Raw genomic sequence first — 20,661 nt, forward strand, 5'->3', positions numbered from 1 at the left:
ATCTTCTACTTAAGAGTGAGATCATACAGTATTTGACTTTCTCCCTCTGACTTATTTCACTTAGCATAATACTCTCAAGGTCCATCCATGTTGTCACAAATGGCCAGATTTCATCATTTCTAGTGGCTGAGTAGTATTCCACTGTGTATATATACCACATCTTCTTTATCCATTCGTCTCTTGACGGGCACCTAGGTTGCGTCCAAGTCTTGGCTATTGAGAATAATGCTGCAATGAACATAGGGGTGCATGTATTTTTGTGCATTCGTGTTTTCATGTTCTTTGGAAAAATACCTAGCAGTGGAATAGCTGGATCATACGGTAGATCTATTCTTAATTTTTTGAGGAATTTCCATACTGTTTTGCATAGTGGCTGCACGAGTTTGCACTCCCACCAGCAGTGTATGAAGGTTCCCTTCTCTCCACATCCTCTCCAACGCTTATTGTTTCCTGTCTTGTTGATTATAGCCATTCTGACTGGAGTGAGGTGATATCTCACTGTAGTTTTGATTTGCATTTCCCTGACAGTTAATGATGTAATTTAATTCTAAAATTACTGTAGAGTGTAATTGTTCACATCTTTATAACCTTGGAATATTTTCTTAGAAGAGAATCAAAGTCAGTGCTATATACGCTCTTAAGATTCTAAATATTGCCAGAATTGCTTATCTACAGTATAGTGCAGTGTTATTATTCTCAGCAGGGAGGTATGTCCAAATCAGGATCACCTGTGGGACTTTTTCACCTCTTCACCCGTTCTCATCCTCCCTCCCCCAGATGACACTTGAGAATCAGAATCTCTGGGGCATTTGAAACTCGTATCTTCTTAATTTCTTCATATGCAAAATGAGGCTATCGATACCTATTTCGTAAGGTTGTTGCTATAAATAAATAAGATGATGCATGTGTATAGGGCTTTAAACATAGTAAGCACTTGTTGTTAGCCATTATTACATTATTTTTACAAATAACAATTAAATTTATAATTTATACTCCTACCAGGGATGTATAAAATTATCTATCTGATTGCCCCTCATCAGTCTTGAGCATTATTATTATAAAATTTATTTCAAATTAATTTAAACTATTTAAATTATTAAAAATTATTTTTAAATATTTTCTAATTCAATAAGTGAAAGGTAGTATTTCAGTGTTTTAATTTGCTTTCCTTTGACTACTGTTGGAGTTGAACTTTTGTCACATATTTACTAGTCATTTGTATTTCTGTGTGTGAATATGTGTCAGAGGGTGGGGGGAGAGGGAGAGAGAGAGATCAGGATCTATTTATTTTACAAGGGTCTTTGTTTTGTACATCTTTTCCTTTTTTAGGGGGAGACTGTGTTGCTCTTTTGATAGTAAGGATATTATCCTTAGTCTGATCATGTCTTATTCCTATTGAACTAGTTTTGTCTTCCTGCGATCAGTATATGTTTCTAAAAGTTTCCAAGCCATCTAGTTAATTATCCATTTTAGAATTTTGCCAGAGAGTGTTGTTAAGCTTAGAAGTCTAAGGTCCCTGGACTCCATTCTTTTTTCCCAATAAAAAAAAAATCTGGGGCTGGCCCGGTGGTGTAGCAGTTAAGTTCACACACTCTGCTTCAGAGACCCGGGGTTCACTGGTTTGGATCCCGGGTGTGGACCTAGCACCGCTCATCAAGCTATGCTGTGGCAGATGTCCCACATATAAAGTAGAGGAAGATGGGCATGGATGTTAGCTCAGGGCCACTCTTCCTCAGCAAAAAGAGGAGGATTGGCAGCAGATGTTAGTTCAAGGCTAATCTTCCTCAGGAAGAAAAAAATCTGAAAACATTAGCCAATCTCCTATCTCTGGAACAACTTGAAAACTCCATGATTGCTCTGAGCTTCCAGAGGTGATGGAGATTGTCTGCAGCACCTTTTCCTTGGGCTAGAAAGTGGGTTCAGGGGAATAAATATAAAGAGCACAGATTACTTGATTGTAGTCAATGAACCTGGGAGACAGGGCCAGAAGGATGCTGACACCTTGGCCCAGAGTTGGTTCTGTGCCCCGTTCCTCTGCTTGTTCTTCAGATCTCCCTCCTAATTGGGTCTCTAACTTGTTTTTCCACACCTGAGTTCTCACCTTGGTAACCTAATTTATGCTTTACTGGCTTCCAGACTGACAATGTATCTGGCACTCTCACCCTTTGTAAGCATCAGAACTCCAAGTTCAGGCAATCAACTGTTAGCCTCTCTGAATTGGCCAATGGTCTGCCAGGATCTGCAGGTCCAAGTTCCCAGTGCCACATTTCCTGAGACAGCCCCTTCAACCCCTCCTGTTACTGTCCACACAGCCCTGAAAACTGCTCCATCCCTGTGGTGGTGTCTGGATTCCGGATCTTTGCCCACTGCCCACAAAACTCATCTTCTCCCTCATAGGGGTCATACAGACTCCTCCCTGAAATTTTAGAACTCAGACCTCTTAATGGCTGCTGCCAAATTTTGTCCAGCATTCTCTTTATTTACTATAATAATAATACATTATTATTTATGGCAATATAAATAACATTTTCTGATTACTTACTCTGTGCTAGGCATTGTGCTAAGTAGTTCATAAGCACTCTCTCATGGCATCTTCAAGGCAAGCATTTAAGGTTGGTTCTTTCATTGTTCCCACATCACAGATGAGGAAATCGATGCTTAGAAAAGTTAAGTAGCTGCCTGGGATCACTCCGCTAGTAGTAAATGTTGGAGCCGTGAGCTGACTTCAGGTCGGTGTGATGTCTAAGCCTGTGATCTAAACTCTAAGATATGGCACCATCTGGGATTCCCCATCTGGCCTCCTTTTCCTAATCAGTTTACATCCCCTTTAATAAACCTGCATCTCCTACCACATATTTCTATAAACAAGGACAATTCAAAGCTGGGAAAGGCCCTCACTGCCATTTCATTCTGCTGGGGTGACATCAGGTTTTCTCCTCCCTGATCCTGCTTGTAATTGCTATACAACTTCTGGGGAGCCCAGCTGAGTTACTCTCCTTCAGTGCTCCCCTTTTGGGGCAAAAGCCCCACCAGCCAGTCACGTATCTTTCTCTTTTGTCACCCTCTCCTATTTGCTTTGCAAGTGGACTTCCTTCTACTCACTTCCTAGCTCCTTCTTGCTCTTACCGGCAGGCTGCTTCACATTCTAGAGCTTCTCTCTGAGAGTCTTACATCTTTTCCACTTATATCCACTGTGGAGGTTCAGGATCTCAGTGTCTTTATCTTTGGGATCTCCCTAACAATTAGGAACCCACAAACATGCCTTCCTCAGGTCTGTTCACCTCAAGGGTGAGTTCAACCTATTATGGATATATTTGCTACTTATCTCAGACAGGAAAAGTGCACAGATCTACAAATGTGGACAGCGAGGAAGTCACGGATAGAACTTCTGGGGGTGTTATGACAGTTCTTTCCTCCTCCCTGCCCATTTCAAAGTCTGGAACTCCAGTATCTCCCAGCGAACTTCAATGTACCTGGAAAAGTAGCTTTTGTGTCTGGTCATATTCCTCTACCTTTCATGTACTGACTACAGCAACTTCTCAGTAGTGGCAGATTTAATAGTCACGGTTTCTACTATTTACAAGTGACTCCAAATTCCATGGTAGGTAGCAAATTGTCATTTTGCTGAGATTAGAATTTGAAAATCTCATACTATTATTCTGGGTGTGGTCACAAGTCACTTAATGAGTGATTTATTCTTTTCTGAATGCATTTTATGGAGATAATGATATGCTACAGCAGTATCCACAGATGTGGGGATTCCAGTAGTCTCTGGATGCATCCTGCGCAAAAAACAAGGGTTTAGTGTGGGTGCAATCTGAGGGCAGAGTGAGCCTCTCCTCCCCACCCACTGTAATCTGTTGCTGAGTGTGAGCAATCAGCAGGGAATTGACTTCACCTTCCTACAGCACCTTTCCAGGTCATTGACAGAACCTCCCTAGAAGTCAGAAATGCTCTTTATACACAATTATAAGTGATATAAATAATATTATCCAATTAGTCCATGTTTCATTCACCTGCTGCAATTATTTTTAATGCTTACTCCTGACTGCTTCTCTTGGGCTGGATTGGTATAGGGCACATTATCCTGCTGAGAATGGAAATGTTTGGTTTGCCTTTGGAGATATTTGAGGAATTGAGGAAATACTTTCATTTCTCCATCTAGAGGTTTAGTGTTGTGTAGATGCTGCCTGAGTGGAAACTGCCCATATGGAATATAACCTTTTATTTGTGGGCTAGAAAGTTTAGTTTCTTACATACCTGTTGCCAGCACCCGTCATGTCTCAGTACTACCCAGAATCTCCAATGACAGTAAGACCTGGGAAGTCTTGGGGAGATAGAGTGTCACTTGCAGAAAAGGAGTCCATTATCTTGGAAGCCACTGCAGGAGTCATTCCCGAAAGCAGTTTCTCAGAGTTTGTGCTCAAACCTTAGAAGGCTCTTCCTGCCACTGTGATTGAACGGGCAAGGAAGGGAGCCAAGCCCTCTTGGTCGGCAAATGTCATCAGTCATGATGAGCAACTAATCCTGATGAGACTTCTGATAAGGCTCTGGTATGATGACACATGAGGCCACATACAGCAGTTAACTCAGTTATTTGTAATCATTACTTTTTGGCCATTCAATAACCACTCTGTGAAATTATTTTCTGAATTTCCCAGAGTAGAGAAAGGAGCTGAGTTTTACCCCTTTTCTTTGGTGAAGCATCCGAGCTCTTATAAATGCTTGAAGGGAACTTTCTATGGCCCCATCAGATCTGACTTCAAGACTCTTAGTCACCTGAATCGCCTGCTTTCTGTAGGGTGATGACACAGTGTTGGACACACCTGCTCTTTTCCTGACTCTGCCCACAGAGTAAACCCAAGGATTCTTCTGTGACTAACATCTCTGTTGCTGTTTCAAGATATCCCCAGGGCAAGATGCAGAGTGATGGAGTGCTCTGTTGCTTCTCGCAGTACAAATGCGGCCACATCTCTTGGCCTAGAGCGTCCTTCCCTAGCAATGTGCTATGGTCATGCGTGTGCTGCAGTGGCCAACAAGTGTGTAGAGATACTGAACTATTGAGCCCCTCAGCACTGTGGGAGGCAGGTTGGACCAGGAGTGGCTGAAGCCCTTGGGCCAGTTGCCTCTAACTGTGGGCGGCCTCTTCTGTTTACCCCAGTGGGCCGTACAAATAGTATCATTTTCTGTGTGTCATGGTATGAAAAATGGTTAGGAAGCATTGACTTAACCTCTTTGATTTTCATTTTTCTCCTTTCTAAGTTGGGATTTTTTATTATTATCTTAGAAGACCATCGTGAAGATCAAAAACTTGAATGCATATGAAGAGACCTTAAGAACTGCCATACATTTGCTGGGTGCATCACTGGCCACTGAGAGACAGGAATCTATCTCCATTTATTCTCACTGGCTGTCCCTTTGAGTGTTTGATGGAATTCCACTTTTTTTCACTCTTTCCCAAGTCATGAAATCAATGAACTGCATCTGTCATTGAGGTTCAAGCACTGACATGATACATTTTCTGTAGTCTTTGGTTCTTGTGACTTCTTTAAGATTTCTACCAGAGCAGAAGTTCCTTGCCCCTCTGCCCAGTGATGCTGAGGGTACACAGCAGTGTAGCTGCATCCATTGGTCTATCTACATTCATGTCCCAGCTACTCCCAAGTCCACCCAGGCCAAGGCCTCGCCTTCTTGCTAAAGAGGGAGCCTTTGCTCCCTCTGAGCCTGTGTTGCCTTCGACTGTAGGCCCTTTCCCTGGGCCAAGAGCATCTCAGTTTTTCATGGTTTCAGCATCTGTGCTCTAGGGTGTGAGCTGGCTGGTCTTGGTACCCTAGGTGTTTCCAGAGAATGACTTCTCTTGGTCCTGCAGACAGAGATCTCATGGGCAGAGAGGAACTAAACTGTCCTTCTCCTCAACAGGTCTAAAGCCAAATGCTATCTTGATAAGTATGTGAAAATCAATTCACAAAACAATACACCATAAAATGTTAACACTGGTTTTCTGGATGCTGGAAGTATGAATCATTTATTTTCTTCTTTAGAGCTTCTGATTTTTTCAGATTTTCTATAGTGAAACTGAAAGTGTATTTTAAATTATATTTCTAAAAGATGCACTCAAGATGTGCTGCATGAAGGCAAAATAACAGCTCCAACATTCCTTCACACTTGCTGGCTGCAAATTACTGCCTCTGCTTTCAGAGCCAGGCGATTTGGAGGGGGTGGAAGCCAAGAGGGAGGGGGAGCAGGCAGCAATGTGGGCCATTGAATTTCCTCTTTTCAGACATTGCTCTGGCAGCTAATTCCAGGGTGCTCATCTGTATGGTGGCAGCGTGACTTTCATGTTTTCCCCAAGGTGTTTTATGGCCTTTTTACAGTGTAGTTTGAATAACTTTCTCTCAGTAACTTCCAAATAGTGAAAAATATCAGGTAGTTTCTCTTTCTCCCTCTCTTTTCTTCTCTTCTTTGTTTCTGCCCATTCCTTAATGCTAATGTCTTTACTGTCTCTTCCTTCACCCTGCTCCTTCTTCTTTTCTCTCTCTTCCTGCTGCCCCTCTTCCTCTTCACCTCTTTTCACCTAATCTTTAAAGTAAAATTAAACATGGTGGTGAGAAAGAAAGCATTTGATCATGTTGGCCCAGGCCTCAATGAGGGGAGTGAAAATATGGATTTATCATTAGGAGTTAGGTGGCTGCAAGGGTGGTTCCAGGCGCCTATTCATCCCTCCACTTTTCCGAAAGGTAGTTTGGTTTTCAGACCTATAACAACTGACGTATCTTCATTTGACTTCATCATTGAGGCCAGGGAAGTCTGCTTAAGAAATTTATGCTTAAGCTGAGGCCCCAACATAGATGAGTAATTAACTAGCTAAAGAGAATGGGATGGGGTGGGAGGCTGGAGAGGGCAAGGATCAACCAAGGGGATGGCCTAGAACTGCCACCTAGAATGCCTTCACCCTGTTGGTAGGACTTCCCTGTCCTGTTAATCATCTCTTGCCTTTTCTCTGATGCTCAGCCTGTTGGCCAAGCTTCCTACAGGGAAGGGGCCTGGAATCCAGACCCCAGACTCCAGCCCTTACCTCTAGTGTCTGGCTGTGTTTGAGTTCTGAAGGTCTAATCCCCTGCGGTTTCCTCCTCAGCATGTTTTCCATCAGACTGCCAGGCCTCTGATAAATTTCATCCTAAGCATCCTTCCCCTGATCAGCCAAGGCCCCATTTCAGGGCCAAGCATCAGGCCTGGTGGGAGTTGCCATTGAAACAATGCTGGCTGAGCTTGAGACCCTGGAGAGCCAGCTGCCCTGACTGAAGGTATATGTTTCTAGGTGACCTTCCTGGTTGACCTGAAGGAAGTCTGTCATCCTCCAGTTAGGAGAATGCTATAGGAAGGTCAGTGATCTGATCAATCTTTCTGCTATATATAATTCAATGTCCCTGTTTCAGGGGAATCAACATCATCTCCAAGATTTTCTGAATGGGACAGTGGCATCACTGGTTGGTCCATACAACGAGGGTCCTCAGCAACACCTCACCTTTCTTGATGGTGAATAAGGAGCAGGTGCCCTATGCTGAGACAGACTTGGGCTTGAGTAGACGCCTGCCCTCTCCAGCCTCCCACCCCATCCCATTCTCTTTAACTAGTTAACTCTACTCATCCACCTTAGGGCCTCAGCTTAAGCATCAATTTCTTAGGCAGTCTTTCCCTGGCCTTAATGATGAAGTCAGATCCCTCTTTTCTTGTGTGAATAAGATTAGCTCTGAGCTAACATCTATGCCTATCTTTCTCTATTTTTTTTATGTGGGATGCCTCCACAGCATGGCTGATCAGCAGAGTAGGTCCACACCCAGCATCTGAACCAGCACCGCCGAAGCAGAGCATGCAGAACTTTAACCAACTCCACCCCGGGGTTGGCCCCCAGATCCCTCTTTTATACATTCTCACACAACTGTGTATCTCTCTTTCACAACACATACCCATGTTGAGATATTGCAAGGAGTTGTGAGGTTGTTGGACTACTGTCTGCTGCCCCACCACCTCTAAGCTCCTCAGTCATAAGCTCTAAGGGGGTAATGATTAAGTTTGCCCAGTAATGCATCCTAACTGCCAAAGACAAAACTTGGCACATAGGAGATGCTCAATAAATATTCATTGAATTAATTAATTAATCTTAGTTCCATCCCTTTTCATTCCAGGACCTTGAGCAAGTTATTTAACCTCTCTGGGCCTCAGATCCCTCATTGGAAATGGAGATTATAATTCCCTATTCATAAAATTGTGGGATTTACATGAGAAAATGGTTGTAAAGAACCCATAATGGGGCCTGCATGCATAATAGGCATACGTATACAGTATTGGGTTTTTTCCATAGTTTCATTTTCACCTGAGAGTATTGCACAGATCCGTAGTTTAAGGGTTTAAAGAGCAAAAATACATGTCTCTCTATTTCTTTCCTCTTCTCCTTCTTTATTACCTTCTTCAGTGGTTTGGTAAGGCACAGAATGAAGGGTCAGAAGATCACATACTCAATTTTTCACTAACGAGATGACCTTGGGTAAGGCATTGGCCTTTCTGTGTTTCAGCTTCCTTGTATATGTGATGGGAAGACGTAGACAAATGGTCTTTACAGTCCTTCCCAACTCTCTCACCCTGGGTCTCCGCATAGGGGTCAAGGGGAACATTGACCACTGTTGTTCACAGTGTAAGATGAATGGAAGCAAAAAAGGAAATGCAGCTTCAGAACAGGGAGAAGCAAATTAGGCTATTGGCCTATCTATTTTAATTCTGTACAAGCTAAGTGTATTTTAGTAATACAGGTGAAGAATGTTTTAAAATGTATCATCATGACAATGCCCCTTGGTAACAGCACAAGGATTTCTAGTGTATCTTTCTTCAAAAGAGCCTCAGGGCTTTGTATATACGGTCTCATTAATTCTCAGAGGATCCCTAAAGTTGGATGAGAAAGCATGATGAGTTCTGTTTTATATGCAGAGAAACAAAGCTTCAAAAAGGTTAAGTAGCTTACCCAAGGTCACACAGTAACAACACTGTTCCCAGACACCCAGGTCTCTGTCTGGCACACTAGCCTGTTAGAGCATTCTGCTCCCAGTCTTGGAAATGTGTCCAGCCATGGGTAAGAGGTCTTTGTTCTGAGCAATGTGGTATTTAAAGTGTGGTTTCTTGGAGGCTAGACTCTTTTTACTGGAATGAGAGGGGTGACAAGTAGATAAAAAGGGTTTGAAAGGTTTGGAAGTTAGTAGAAAGTGTTCTGCCCCTCTTCCTCCTCCCACCGCAGGTATCCTTTTTGTGGACCAACCAAGGGTCCATCTCAAGGGGCAAGCATCAGACCTGGTGGTGGTTGCCATGGAAGCAGTGCTGGCTGAATTCGAGGCCCTGGAGAGCCAGCTGCCCTGACTGAAGGTGTATGTTTCTAGGTCACCTTGCTGGTTGACCTGAAAGGGTCCTGTCACCTCATTTAGGAGAATTCTGCAGGCATCTGTGATCTGATAAATCTTTCTGCTGTATTTGACTCAATGTCATTCTTCTCTCGGGCAGTCAACATCATCTCCAAGAGGTCTTTGTTGGAGAATGGCATTTCCAGTTGGTCCATGTATCAGGGGTCCTCAGTCATATGTCCTATCCTGATGCTAGCTGTGTGATCTTGGATAGGGCAGTTGTGCTTTTCGAGCCTCAATCTTCTCATCTGTAAAAGGGGTTAATTAACAGGACTATCATAAAGATTATAAGAGTAAATGGCTCCGAAAGGCATCAGTGGGTCAAAAGTCATGGTGCTTGTGTAAGTAGTTAGTATCCACTCTTTCCTGCTGGAGCTCACCTCTTCTTGTGAAAGTGGGCTCTCTCTAGGGAGGCACCTTGGTAACTGTTGCTTCCCAACTTGAAACATCAGGTCAAGAGAAGAGCTATTTGTTCCTGGATAGTTTGTAGCTTCTTGTCCAGCTTATCTAGAGACTACTGGGTCCACTGGTAAGTGGTCCCCACAGGCACTCCCTCGTTCCAAAAGAGAAAGGTCTTTTATTGGTGGATTTGGTTTTCTAGGCTATCTGGTCTTTGTGTCACTTGCAGTACATCAATTATTTATTGCCTAGTAAAGCTTTCTGAGATCACAAGATAAAAGGCCTGGTGGCAGTTCAAAGTCTCTTCTTTTTGATTATTATTCTAGTCAACATATTTTGGGGGGAGAAAATAGACGTGAGATCACAGTGGAGTAAATTTCATAGAGAGTATAAGCAAGCTGCAGAAATGGAGCTGGGATGGACAGTTGTGTCCCTGCTGAGGGAAGCACTCAGGCTTGGGGTATGTGCTTGTGTGTGTGTGTGTGTGAATAATCAGGTCACCTGGATAGTGACACCCTCTTCATTGCTTTCATGAATTAGTACAAATGGCAGTTAGTCTTCCTCTGCTACCAAAAGCCATTGAGACCACCCTGGCTAGGTAGATAGGACTAGTGACCAAGTATACTTGGAACAGGGATTCCAGGACAAAAGGAGATATTGCAGGGCTCATAGGCCAGTCAGGAGCACTTGCTTGGGACACTGAAGTCATCTCTAGATAGGTCAAAATATGACAACTTGGAACACAAATTCTGAAGGGGCAGCATCAAGTATCACATTGCCATCATTATCTGGCTTTGACTATGAATTACAAGTCACCTACATAGACATGATATCCCCACCGATTAGGTGATCTCTGGGGTCTGTGCCCCTGATTTGGCCCTGACCTTGACCTTGGGGAGCATGTCCACCATGAGACTGAACAACAGTCCCTATAAATGAGGTTTTCCTAATTTCTTCTAAATCTGTGAGCTTGAGATCTATGAGTGAAATTAATACAATTATACTCTGTTGTCATGAATAACCAAGACAGTTTGAACAACATTTAATAAATGACCTAAATGCCCCTGTTCTAAGTGGCAATAAGCCATGGTGGTTAAGGAGGCAGGAGGGCCCGGTCGAAGTTTTGTTTCAGCCCACCCTGAATCTCAGCTCAACTGCTTTGATGGGGCTACAGCTCTGGGAAGATGGGGAGCCCTGGAGAAGGAAGAATTTGGTTTAGATCTTTAAGAAAGGGTGGGATTTAGGAAAGCAGGAGGTGAGGAAGGACGTTGTAGGCAGAAATCAGCCTGGGCAAAAATTTGGAGATGTGTGTAATGGAGACCATAGAATGTGAAAAGATTGAATGGGAAATAAGGCTGAACAAGTAAGAAGTGGTCAAAGTGTGAAAGCTTCAAATTTATACGTTTTAGCCATTTCTGCAGCAACCTCTTTGTGATTCCCTTTTTGGTGTGGGCCCAATATACTGCAGGTAAGCCCCTCCCCAAGGGCAAAGACACATTAGTGATTTCCCTTGTATTGCCCTCCATGCTCCTTAAGACTGTGCCTTGGGAAGGAGTGCCTGCTTTTATTGGCTGACAGATATGGTTCACCACTGAATGAACTCAGTAGTTATCCATGGGTCCTTTTGGGCTTGGGGACAGGCAAGAAATGTGTTGAAACTATGACTTTCAATGGTACAAGGGAGTATTATGGGAGATAATAATTTTTGCTTCAAGACTTGAGCTGCCAAGAAAGAGCACAAACTTGGTGGGTGGGAGTGGGGCTGGAGAAAGGTGAGGTGGAGGGGGGCTGTTTACTTCCATTCAAATTCCGCCCCTGACACTAATAGCTCCTCTCTGAATGAGCCAGCTGCGAGGAAATGTGAAAGCAAACTACGGAGAACCAACTATGTGTGAACTGGAGAGGACCTTAGCAAACAGCCAGCCCAACCTCCTCATTTTCCAGGCCTCAGAAAGGTGTGGGGAGGTCTGTGTGTTTAGACAAAGGACACATCTGCTAACTCTCCCTTTCTTTTCTCTGAAGATCACATCTCTGTTTTTCAGATTAAATGAACTGCCTGTTACAACTCCAGCATCACGGCTGACTCTAGTAGTCACGTAAATTCACTGAGAAGGTTTCTTTGGCTGAACAGGTGTGGGCTCAGCCCTGTGAATCCCGAAGCCGCTTCCTTCGGCTGCCGATCCCAAACGGGGAGGCCCGCCCTGGGAGCCGGTCTTGCTGTGCTTGCTCACCACCATCTGACATCCGGACAACTATTTATTTGCCCACATTAAGCTTTGCTTTGTGTGACACAAAATCATTGTAAAAGAATGCATTATTAAGTGTGTTTTCAAATAAGGGGGGGAAACTAGCAGGCTGTCACTGATTGTTTTATTGTTGGAAGAAAATAAATAAGTAAAATGTGTATGAGGCAAGGCAGGAGCAGTTCCAAGGAGTGTTTAGAATAGAAGCATTTTTACATTTTATTGATGTAAGTTTGTAAAACATGCTTGCTAGTGAACCCAGGGCATTCGTGTAAATAGCCATCACACACACATAGCTCTCTATTATTTATACCTATGCAAGTATGATATATCCACTGTAGTATGTACATTGGCTTAGGAATAAATAGACACACAATGAGACATGTAAATAAAGGCTGGAAATAGAGACATTGCCAGTTGGCTGAAACTAGTGTAGTAGAGATCATGGACAGTTGGCTGAGTTAATAATTAACCAGTGAATGAGAGAGAAGCAGCTCTTTGGGGGCACTTTTGATTTCTGGACATCGTATCCAAGATCCTCGGATATAGGAAATGAACCAAGACTGTCATTCATTTTGGATTCTGAAGCAGAGATAGAAACATAAAACTCAAGAATGGTGTGATTGATATTGAAAGAGTAGATCATGCACGCATTATCTCATCTGGCCCTTACAAAACCCTGCAAGTCGGTAGAGCACACATTATTCTTGTTCTTATCATCATTTACAGAACAATGAGGTTCCACAGAGTAGGTGATTAACCTGTAGTTTAACAGCTAATAACAGCTAATAAGTGCCAGAGCTAATAATTTTCTCGAGGGCTGATTTCATTCATTTGAAAAATATTTATTTCTCAATATTTATTTCATAGTGCCTACTATGTGTCAGACATGGGGCTGTAGCAATGACTAGTGCAGGAGGTATGCAATAAACAAGTGAAATTAAATATAAGAAATAATAAATGCAGGGCAAGGGGATAGAGGGTGGGTTATGGGCTGTGCTGTTTCTGACAGGATGATCAGGAAGTTCTTTCTGAGGAGGTGACATTTGGGCAGAGACCTGGATGGAGAGAGGAGTTTTTTAAGGCTGAGAGAACCACCAGTGCAAAGGCCCTGAGGCAGGAGTGTGCTTGGCGAGTTTGAGGAATAGCAAGCAGGCCTATGGGGCTGGAGCTCCACAAGCAAGGAAAGAATGGTTGGAAATGAGGCAGAGAGAGAACCAGGGGCCAGATCATGGGGCCTTCAAGGGCTGGGCCACAGCAAGAAATGTGAAAGCTATTTCAGGGCTGAAGCGTCAATCTAACTGCCGTGTGGAGAACACACTGAAAATGAACAATAGTAGCTGCAGGGAGTCTAGCTGGGAGCTTATAGCGGTAGTCAGGGTGAGAGGTGATGGGGGAGAGATGAGAAGGGGTAAAATTCAAGTAGAGCCATCAGATTTGTTCATGAATTGATGTGGGGTGTGGGAAAAAGAAAGAAGTCGAGGATTCCTCCTTGGTTTTGGTCCAAGCAACCAGGAGAGTTTTATCATCACTTTCAGAAATGGGGAATGCCTGGGGTGTAGGTGGAGGGACATCTAGTGTTTATTTTTGCATGTGTTAAGTTTGAGCTACTTATCAGTCAATCAGATGGAGATTTCAGACTGGCAGTAGGATATATATTCTACTGTTCATGGGAGAGGTTGGGTCTGAAGATAGAAATTCAATAGCATTAGAATATAGATGGCATTTAACGCTATGACACTGGATGAGACTGCTTTGGGAGTAAGTTTGGATGGATAAGAGGAAGGCCCCACCTCCCCCTTTTTTTACCAAATAAAAAAAAAAAAAACCACCCCCCCCCCCCCCCAGAGTTTTTAAAAAAAAAAAAAAGCTGATCTGATTAACATGTCAGGCAAGGAAAAAATTCACTGCATAGTTAAGGAAGAAAAGTCAGAGTTTTTGAAAGCCTTAAGAAGAGGGTTACACAGTGGGCATGCTAATTTGGAATTGAAATTGGACAGGAGAGAATGAGTTCGTAAGTCTGTACATGCTTGGTTAAAACAAGTCCCTTCTGCATTTGTCAACAATCTCAGTGAGGTCAAGGAAGACGCTGGTGTCCTGGGGTCACTTGAAATTCGTGGTCATTGATCATTAAAAGCTGTTTAAAATCACTGTGATGAAATACAATAGTCAGCCATGAAATCTCTTCGGTAATTGCTACTGGAAAGTGGAGAATGTTCCTTTTGTACACCCTTGAAAATGGGGAGGATCTGGCAAAGAAGAGTAAAGAGGACCTGCCACTGAAGTAGGAGGGAAGGACGGTGGCAACTAAGGACCATGTGGTCACCAAGATGTGAGAAATCCAAGAAGCAGGGAGGGGTCGGCAGGGTTACATGCTGCTGCGAGGTTAGTAAGATAAGGACCGACCAAGACTGTCCATTGTATCTGCAACTTGGATCACGGTGACTGGTGACCTTGGACTGGAGTAGTGGAGATAATCTTGATTTTATTGAGTTCAAGAGAAAATAGGAAAGAGAAAGTGGAGACAGGAGGATAGACAAATCTTTTAAGAGATTTAGCTGTAAAGGAGAACAGAGTATTGGGACAATGGCTAAAGAAGAGTGTGGAGGTCAAGGATGTTTTTTCTTTTTCTTTTTTAAGATGGTACATGTTTGCTGCAGATGAGATTGACTTGGTAGAGGGGGCAGAATTGTTGATCCAGGAGAAAGGGGGACAATTATAACAGCACATTCCTTGAGGATGGGTGAGATAAGCACCTAAGTGGAGAGGCGGCCACTGCTCACCAGAATAGACAGTATATCTGTTTTAACAGGAGAGAAAGTAGTGTATGGGGTACCAGTACTTGTAAGTTGGTAGATTTGGTTTTTTTCCTCAATGACATGAGAAACAAGATGCCTAGCTGAGAATGTGGACGAATAGGGGGAAGTGGAGGTTTGAGGAGTAAGAGACATTTCAAAGTAATGGTGCTGGAGAGAGAGAGGGTGAATTCAGTGGGTCAGGGAATGCGGTAGGATTCCTGGGCAGTCCTGAGGGTCCTCTTGAGGTCTGTGGTCATGAATTTAAAGTGAGACTTGCGTCATCCTGGTGTATTCCTCCTCCCCTTCAGCCCCATTCCTCTCCCACCACCACATTCAGCAACTCAGGACAGTTGTGAAGGAGGAAAGAGGCAGGAGTTGTGGTTGTCTGCAAGGGAATTAATATAGTGATGAACCTGAAATCTAGGCCAAGGACACCAGGGGGTGATACACGGTGGAAAGAATAGCATCAAGAGGTTGGAGGTTTCACTCTGCCTGGACATTGTGCACTGTCTGGAAAGGGCTCAGGATATCACCAGAAAAAAAAATCCCTAAAACGATCTTGTCTGTAGCCAATCAATAACGCCACCATCCAGAGTGCATTTCTTTACTCTTCTCTCCTTAGCGGTCTTGGCCATTACTGGTCAGCCTCACTTGGGCACCTGGAAACTCTTGCTCCTACTTTCACCTTTCCTTTCTTTTCCACCCCTCTTCCCCAGGGTGCAAGTTACACTCTACTGCAGCCAGCAGGTCTTCATTCACGCCTTCTTCCCCTAAAGCTGTGCTGCTGAGGCCCACTTCATTCTGGATCCTCACATTTTCACAATGAAGCAGCAAGAAACCAAGCCTTTCTCTTCCTTACATGGATTGCTTCTCATGGCCTCACTTTTCCCTGCGCTAGATACCCCCTTCCCACCAAGAGTGAGGTAGGGGAGGAGAGGGAATGTGAAGGGAACAGAGAGCCTCTTCCCTGCGTTTGTTAAATGCAGAGGTACTTTCTTCTTTTTATTCTAAATTTATGCATATTCTGTGATTTTTTTTTTATTGAGTTCATGATAGGTTACAATCTTGTGTGATTTCAGTTGTACATTAATGTTTGCCATTCATGTTGTAGGTGCACCACTTCACCCTTTGTCCCCCCACCCCCACCCCACCTTTCCCCTGGTAGCCACTAATCTGTTCTCTTTGTCCACATTTTTAAATTCCTCATATGAGTGGAGTCATACAGAGATTATCCTTCTCTAACTGGCTTATTTCACTTAACATAATTCCCTCAAGGTAATTCTGATCTCTTTATATCATACATAGAACAGTCAAAAACTCTTTTCTTGTACTCAGGACCCAGCACTTGTAACTCAGATCTTTGGAAGGCAGAGATAAGAGTGTTTCTTTTAGGAGGGAGACCATAGAATGCCGATCCTGTTCTACCTGCGGGGGCACATGGTCCTGTGGTCAGCTTTACCCAAGTGCAGCTGTGCTGTTAGGGATCTGGAAACAAAAGGTTGTCCTGGTCCTCCAGGCTAGTATTGTCTTAAAACATGTGAAGAGAGGTTGATACTAAAAGGGGGTTGGAGGCAGGAGACTAGGGCCCGGAGGAGCTGCTGCTGGAGGTGATGTGGAAGAGACTACAGAGAGCACAGGCTGGAAAAATGTTTCTGCTGCTGCTGCTTCATTTTCATCTTTCTTTTCTTCTTCCTCTTTTTTCTTTTCACCAAGTCACTCCAGGTGGTTTAAGAGTTACTGTTTGAGTAGCAAGCCAGCCCACTCATGGTAGAGCATGCCTTTTTGATGCTAGGTAAACTAGGGTTCAGTTCCTGATTCCATCATTTGTTCCTCTGAGCCTCAGTTGTTGCATCTGTAAAATGGGATGATGATGCTTATCTCAGAGAGCCACTGTGAATACAATGTGAGATTATGTGGGTAAAGAGCCTAGCATGGTGCCTGACCCATGGAAGCTTCAGAAGAAATCCTAGTTCCCTTCCTTCCTTCCTCCCCACACTCAGTCTTGCTACGCATCTATCTACCAAACAGAACCCATTCTCAAAACCCTTCCTTCTTTAACAGAAAAAGCTTTGCCTGCCATAAAACATTAGCAAATACTGATTGAATTGGGGATTTTCTGGGAAGAACTACGTAGGACCATGCAATGTGTGTTAGTTTGATTTGTAGATATATTATAATTACTTTTCACCACACAAACTCACTTGAGGTACTATTAAAGCAATGGCATAATGCTGCCTCTTTCTTTTTCTCTCAACCCTTTTTTCTCTCTTGCAAATCAGAAATGTTAATCCAGTGGGGCTCCCTGGACTCTGGACTGTGGGAAAACCCATCACCTAGCTTTTATTCCCTGTGAAAATAGCATAATTGCCAAAAACTCATAACTTCTGAGTGCAGTTTCATCCCTCTCATTGATAGGGCAATAACACAAGCAAACAACATTAGATGAAGTTACAAGTCTGAACATAAAGTAAAATGGAGGCATTATTTGGATGAGATGAATTGAAGTTCTCTATAAAGTTGCACAGATTCTTATAGGCAGGATAGGCTTTGGATAGAGCTAGTAGAACAAGCTGTTAAGTAGCTTGGCTTCTAGCTCATCTCCCAGAGATCTTTGGCATGGCCTTGGTCACGAAGTTCAGGCTTCTTAGATCTGGCTGCCCCGGTTGGAAAATGTACACTGAGTCCTGATGTCAATTAAGTCTACTAGTGGCTCAGTCTTTTTTTTCCCCTCATTTTCCAGTGGATGTAATGAAAGCCCTTTACAAACTTTCCTTTACAAGCAATATGAGTGACAGTTAAAAGGTATATCCCACACACATGGATCAGTGTTCTCTTTGCTTTTGTGTCTAGGTCACAGCTTCTTGGAGTCACCAACAAACCTGCCTTCTCTTCCTCCTGATTCTTTTGCATGGAATCTGACCTGGATAATGAAAGATTCCTTTCCTTTCCTGTCTCATCGCAGTCGATATGGTAAGTACATTTTTATAGTTATTTGTGATGTGCAGTCACCACCTCTGTTTGTGACTCATGGCTCTCTGGCATCCCTTAGGCCCTTCTCAGAGGAAGGCCTTCTGTGTCCTTTGTCTTCCGTTGGTACCCAACTCTACCAAACCATTCCAGCCAGACCTGCCCTCTCCAGACAGACAGCTGCATTCTGTATCCTGGAGGAAGCCAAGGGCTTTGTTGCCACCATATCCTGCTCCCTCCTCCCCCCAGCCTTTATGGTGTCTAGTATTCCCAACATCTCCTTACCAATCATTAGATGCAATGCTTATTTGCATTTTTACTGTGGTTTTCTAAATAGAGGGCTCTAACTCACGAGTGTTTCTAACAATGGTGATCTCTTGAGAGAGTATTATTATTATGAGGGTCACAGGTCTTCTGGGACCCTGCAAATGACTCTCTTACATTTGGGTAGCTCCTTAAAGGTACCCAGGTGTGTTTCTAGATATTATTTCAGCTCATTTGATTCTGCAACAACCTTGGAGGTAAGGAGGCCAGGTCCCATTCCGTTTTCACGGATGTGGAGACTGACTTAATCAGATCACACAGAGAGGATTCTCTAACTACAAAACCAGAGTTCTTCCTTTATGTTCATTTTTTCTCCCAGGGGGCCACCTACTCAGCCTTCTAGGTCCTGTCCTGGGAGCCCTCGGGAGGTCATATTTACATGGTGTAGTATTCCTCATTCTCCGTGCTCATCCTAACGGCTCATAGGAGCTGGGCTTCTGCAGAGGAAAGAGCAGGTTTGGAGGAGAGCTGATGTATTTCCAGGTGGACATTTTTTTTCTCTTGAACTCCTCTGGAGTGAATGCTGTGAGGGCAGGCACAAAGTTGTGTTTGTTCTTCACTTTATCCCATCACATAGAAGACACTCATAGAGGTTGTGCGTGATGAATTGTGCAGAAGCCCTCCAGGGATAGAACTCACTCATCAGCCTGATTCAATTAAGTATTTATGAAGCCAGTACAGCACTGAGTTCTAGATTCCCTTCTGGGCATATTTACCTATTCCTGATGCTCAGTCTCTGCCCTTGGGCCTGAGCTTTTAAAAATGCACCTAACTGAGATCTTCCACTCACTGCTGTCCGTCATCCATAATGCGGTTAGTCTTGGTTAATAATAGCTATATCTTTCATTTTAAACTTAAAAGAATAAATGCATCAAAACCTTAGGGCACTTTCGGATTATATTCTGCTGGAACATTCCTGGTACACTAAAGCCTCCCCAGTGGGAGAGGAAGATCGGTAGTTGTCAGGAGATTCCAGATAAGAATTACTTCTTGATTTTATTTAAGCCAGACATTGAGTGTAATCTTATGATAAGGACAAGTGTCTATAAATAATTGAAATCTAGCCCTTTGTATTGTTATTGCCTTCTAACTAGATTTGTGATAAAACCAGTCTTTGGATAACATTTTTGAATTTGCTCTCAAAGTCATTCAGTATCTACACAGGATGACAACTTTTATAAAATGCAGAATGTCCAAAAAAGGCAAGTCTACCTCCTGCATGACACAGACAGCACTGTGTTTTCTGTGGAGCATCCACAGTTATAAGTTATACCAGTTACAAGTTGACAGGGGAAAGCCACTGGAGTTTATTAACTGCTACCTAACATTACTTGGCCCTCATACACCTACTTCCTCACCCTGGTCCTCATCTTTCTTTTCTGTAAGATGAAGGTGGAGTGGCATGATGCCTAAGCAAAGGAGTAGATCTGGAAGATCCCTAAGGTCCCTTTTAAACTCTCCTTGTGGCCTAGAATCCTCATGATTTCCCTTCTTAGCAGAGGAGAGGACCCAAACCATCGGCCAGACATTGCCCAAATGCTCAGTGAGAATGCCAAAGTCAGCACCATTATTGCTATTGATTCACAGAGTGGGAAGAGCTTATTCTTAGTTGATGGCTCCTTGAATGAGTGTGGTGGTAATTTCAGAGCCTTTTCATCTTCTTCCTATATTTAATTCAGCTGAGACCCATAAAGACCCACCTGCCCCCCCAACCACCTCTGTGTGCCTGGTCCAGTGCCAGATGCCAGAGGTGATACAAGTGCAAAACTTAGTCTTGCTCTCTCAGAGGTCATAGACCAGAGAAATAATTCAATAGGCTGCTAGACCCATTGACACAAAAGGTGCCTTTGGGGGCTAACCCCAGAGCACAGAGGTTGAGGACTCACCCCAAGACCCATTGCAGAGCAAACTGAAGGCCAAGACTCCTGTCCCCTTAAGGATGTTTGTGAGGGCTCAGCCCCATGTCTCTATGAAGCAAAGAGGCCAGCAGATTCATTGGTGATAAATATACACCTTTCAACTGCCATGAGAGACATTTTAAGAAATGTTAACAACTTCATTAATTTTAAGGCCTCAGACTTGGGCAGAGAAATTTGACTGGAAAATTGCCGCCTGAAGGGATAGTTCTTCAGACAGTGAGAAGTAACCAAGTCTCAACAAGTTGATGTGGGCACTTGAGTGGTGGAGCTTTCTGCCTGGCTGTCTGTCTTCACTTAGTTCTGGGGAGGAGGCAGGAGGAGACATTCTGGAGGGGAAGACAGGAGGGGGTGACAAGAGTAGGCATCCACAACCACAGGCATCATGATAGACAGCAGCAGCCCAGCCCTCTCAGGCAAGCTGTCCAGTCCTGAATTGAGTATAGCTTTCTTTTCACTGGTGTTTTATGAGAAGAGACGAGGTGGAGAGAGGCTAATAAGATTTACTCACCCCCAGCCTGTAATTATCTGCTTGAGGAAAAAGTTTGACCTACCTTTTTGAAGTCTC

General features: G+C 43.6%; 1 protein-coding gene across 1 annotated transcript in view; it reads left to right on the forward strand.

Annotated features, from left to right (window-relative positions):
• Nucleotides 1-20,661, forward strand: part of ALK (ALK receptor tyrosine kinase) — a 665,412-nt gene that overhangs the window by 165,075 nt on the left and 479,676 nt on the right. Inside the window, exon 2 of the mRNA XM_046663493.1 lies at nucleotides 17,737-17,856. Within this exon, the coding sequence (XP_046519449.1) occupies nucleotides 17,737-17,856 (120 nt within the window). The remainder of the gene's footprint in view (nucleotides 1-17,736; nucleotides 17,857-20,661) is intronic.

This window comes from Equus quagga, chromosome 5, assembly GCF_021613505.1.
Source record: "Equus quagga isolate Etosha38 chromosome 5, UCLA_HA_Equagga_1.0, whole genome shotgun sequence".
Classification (NCBI taxonomy): domain Eukaryota; kingdom Metazoa; phylum Chordata; class Mammalia; order Perissodactyla; family Equidae; genus Equus; species Equus quagga.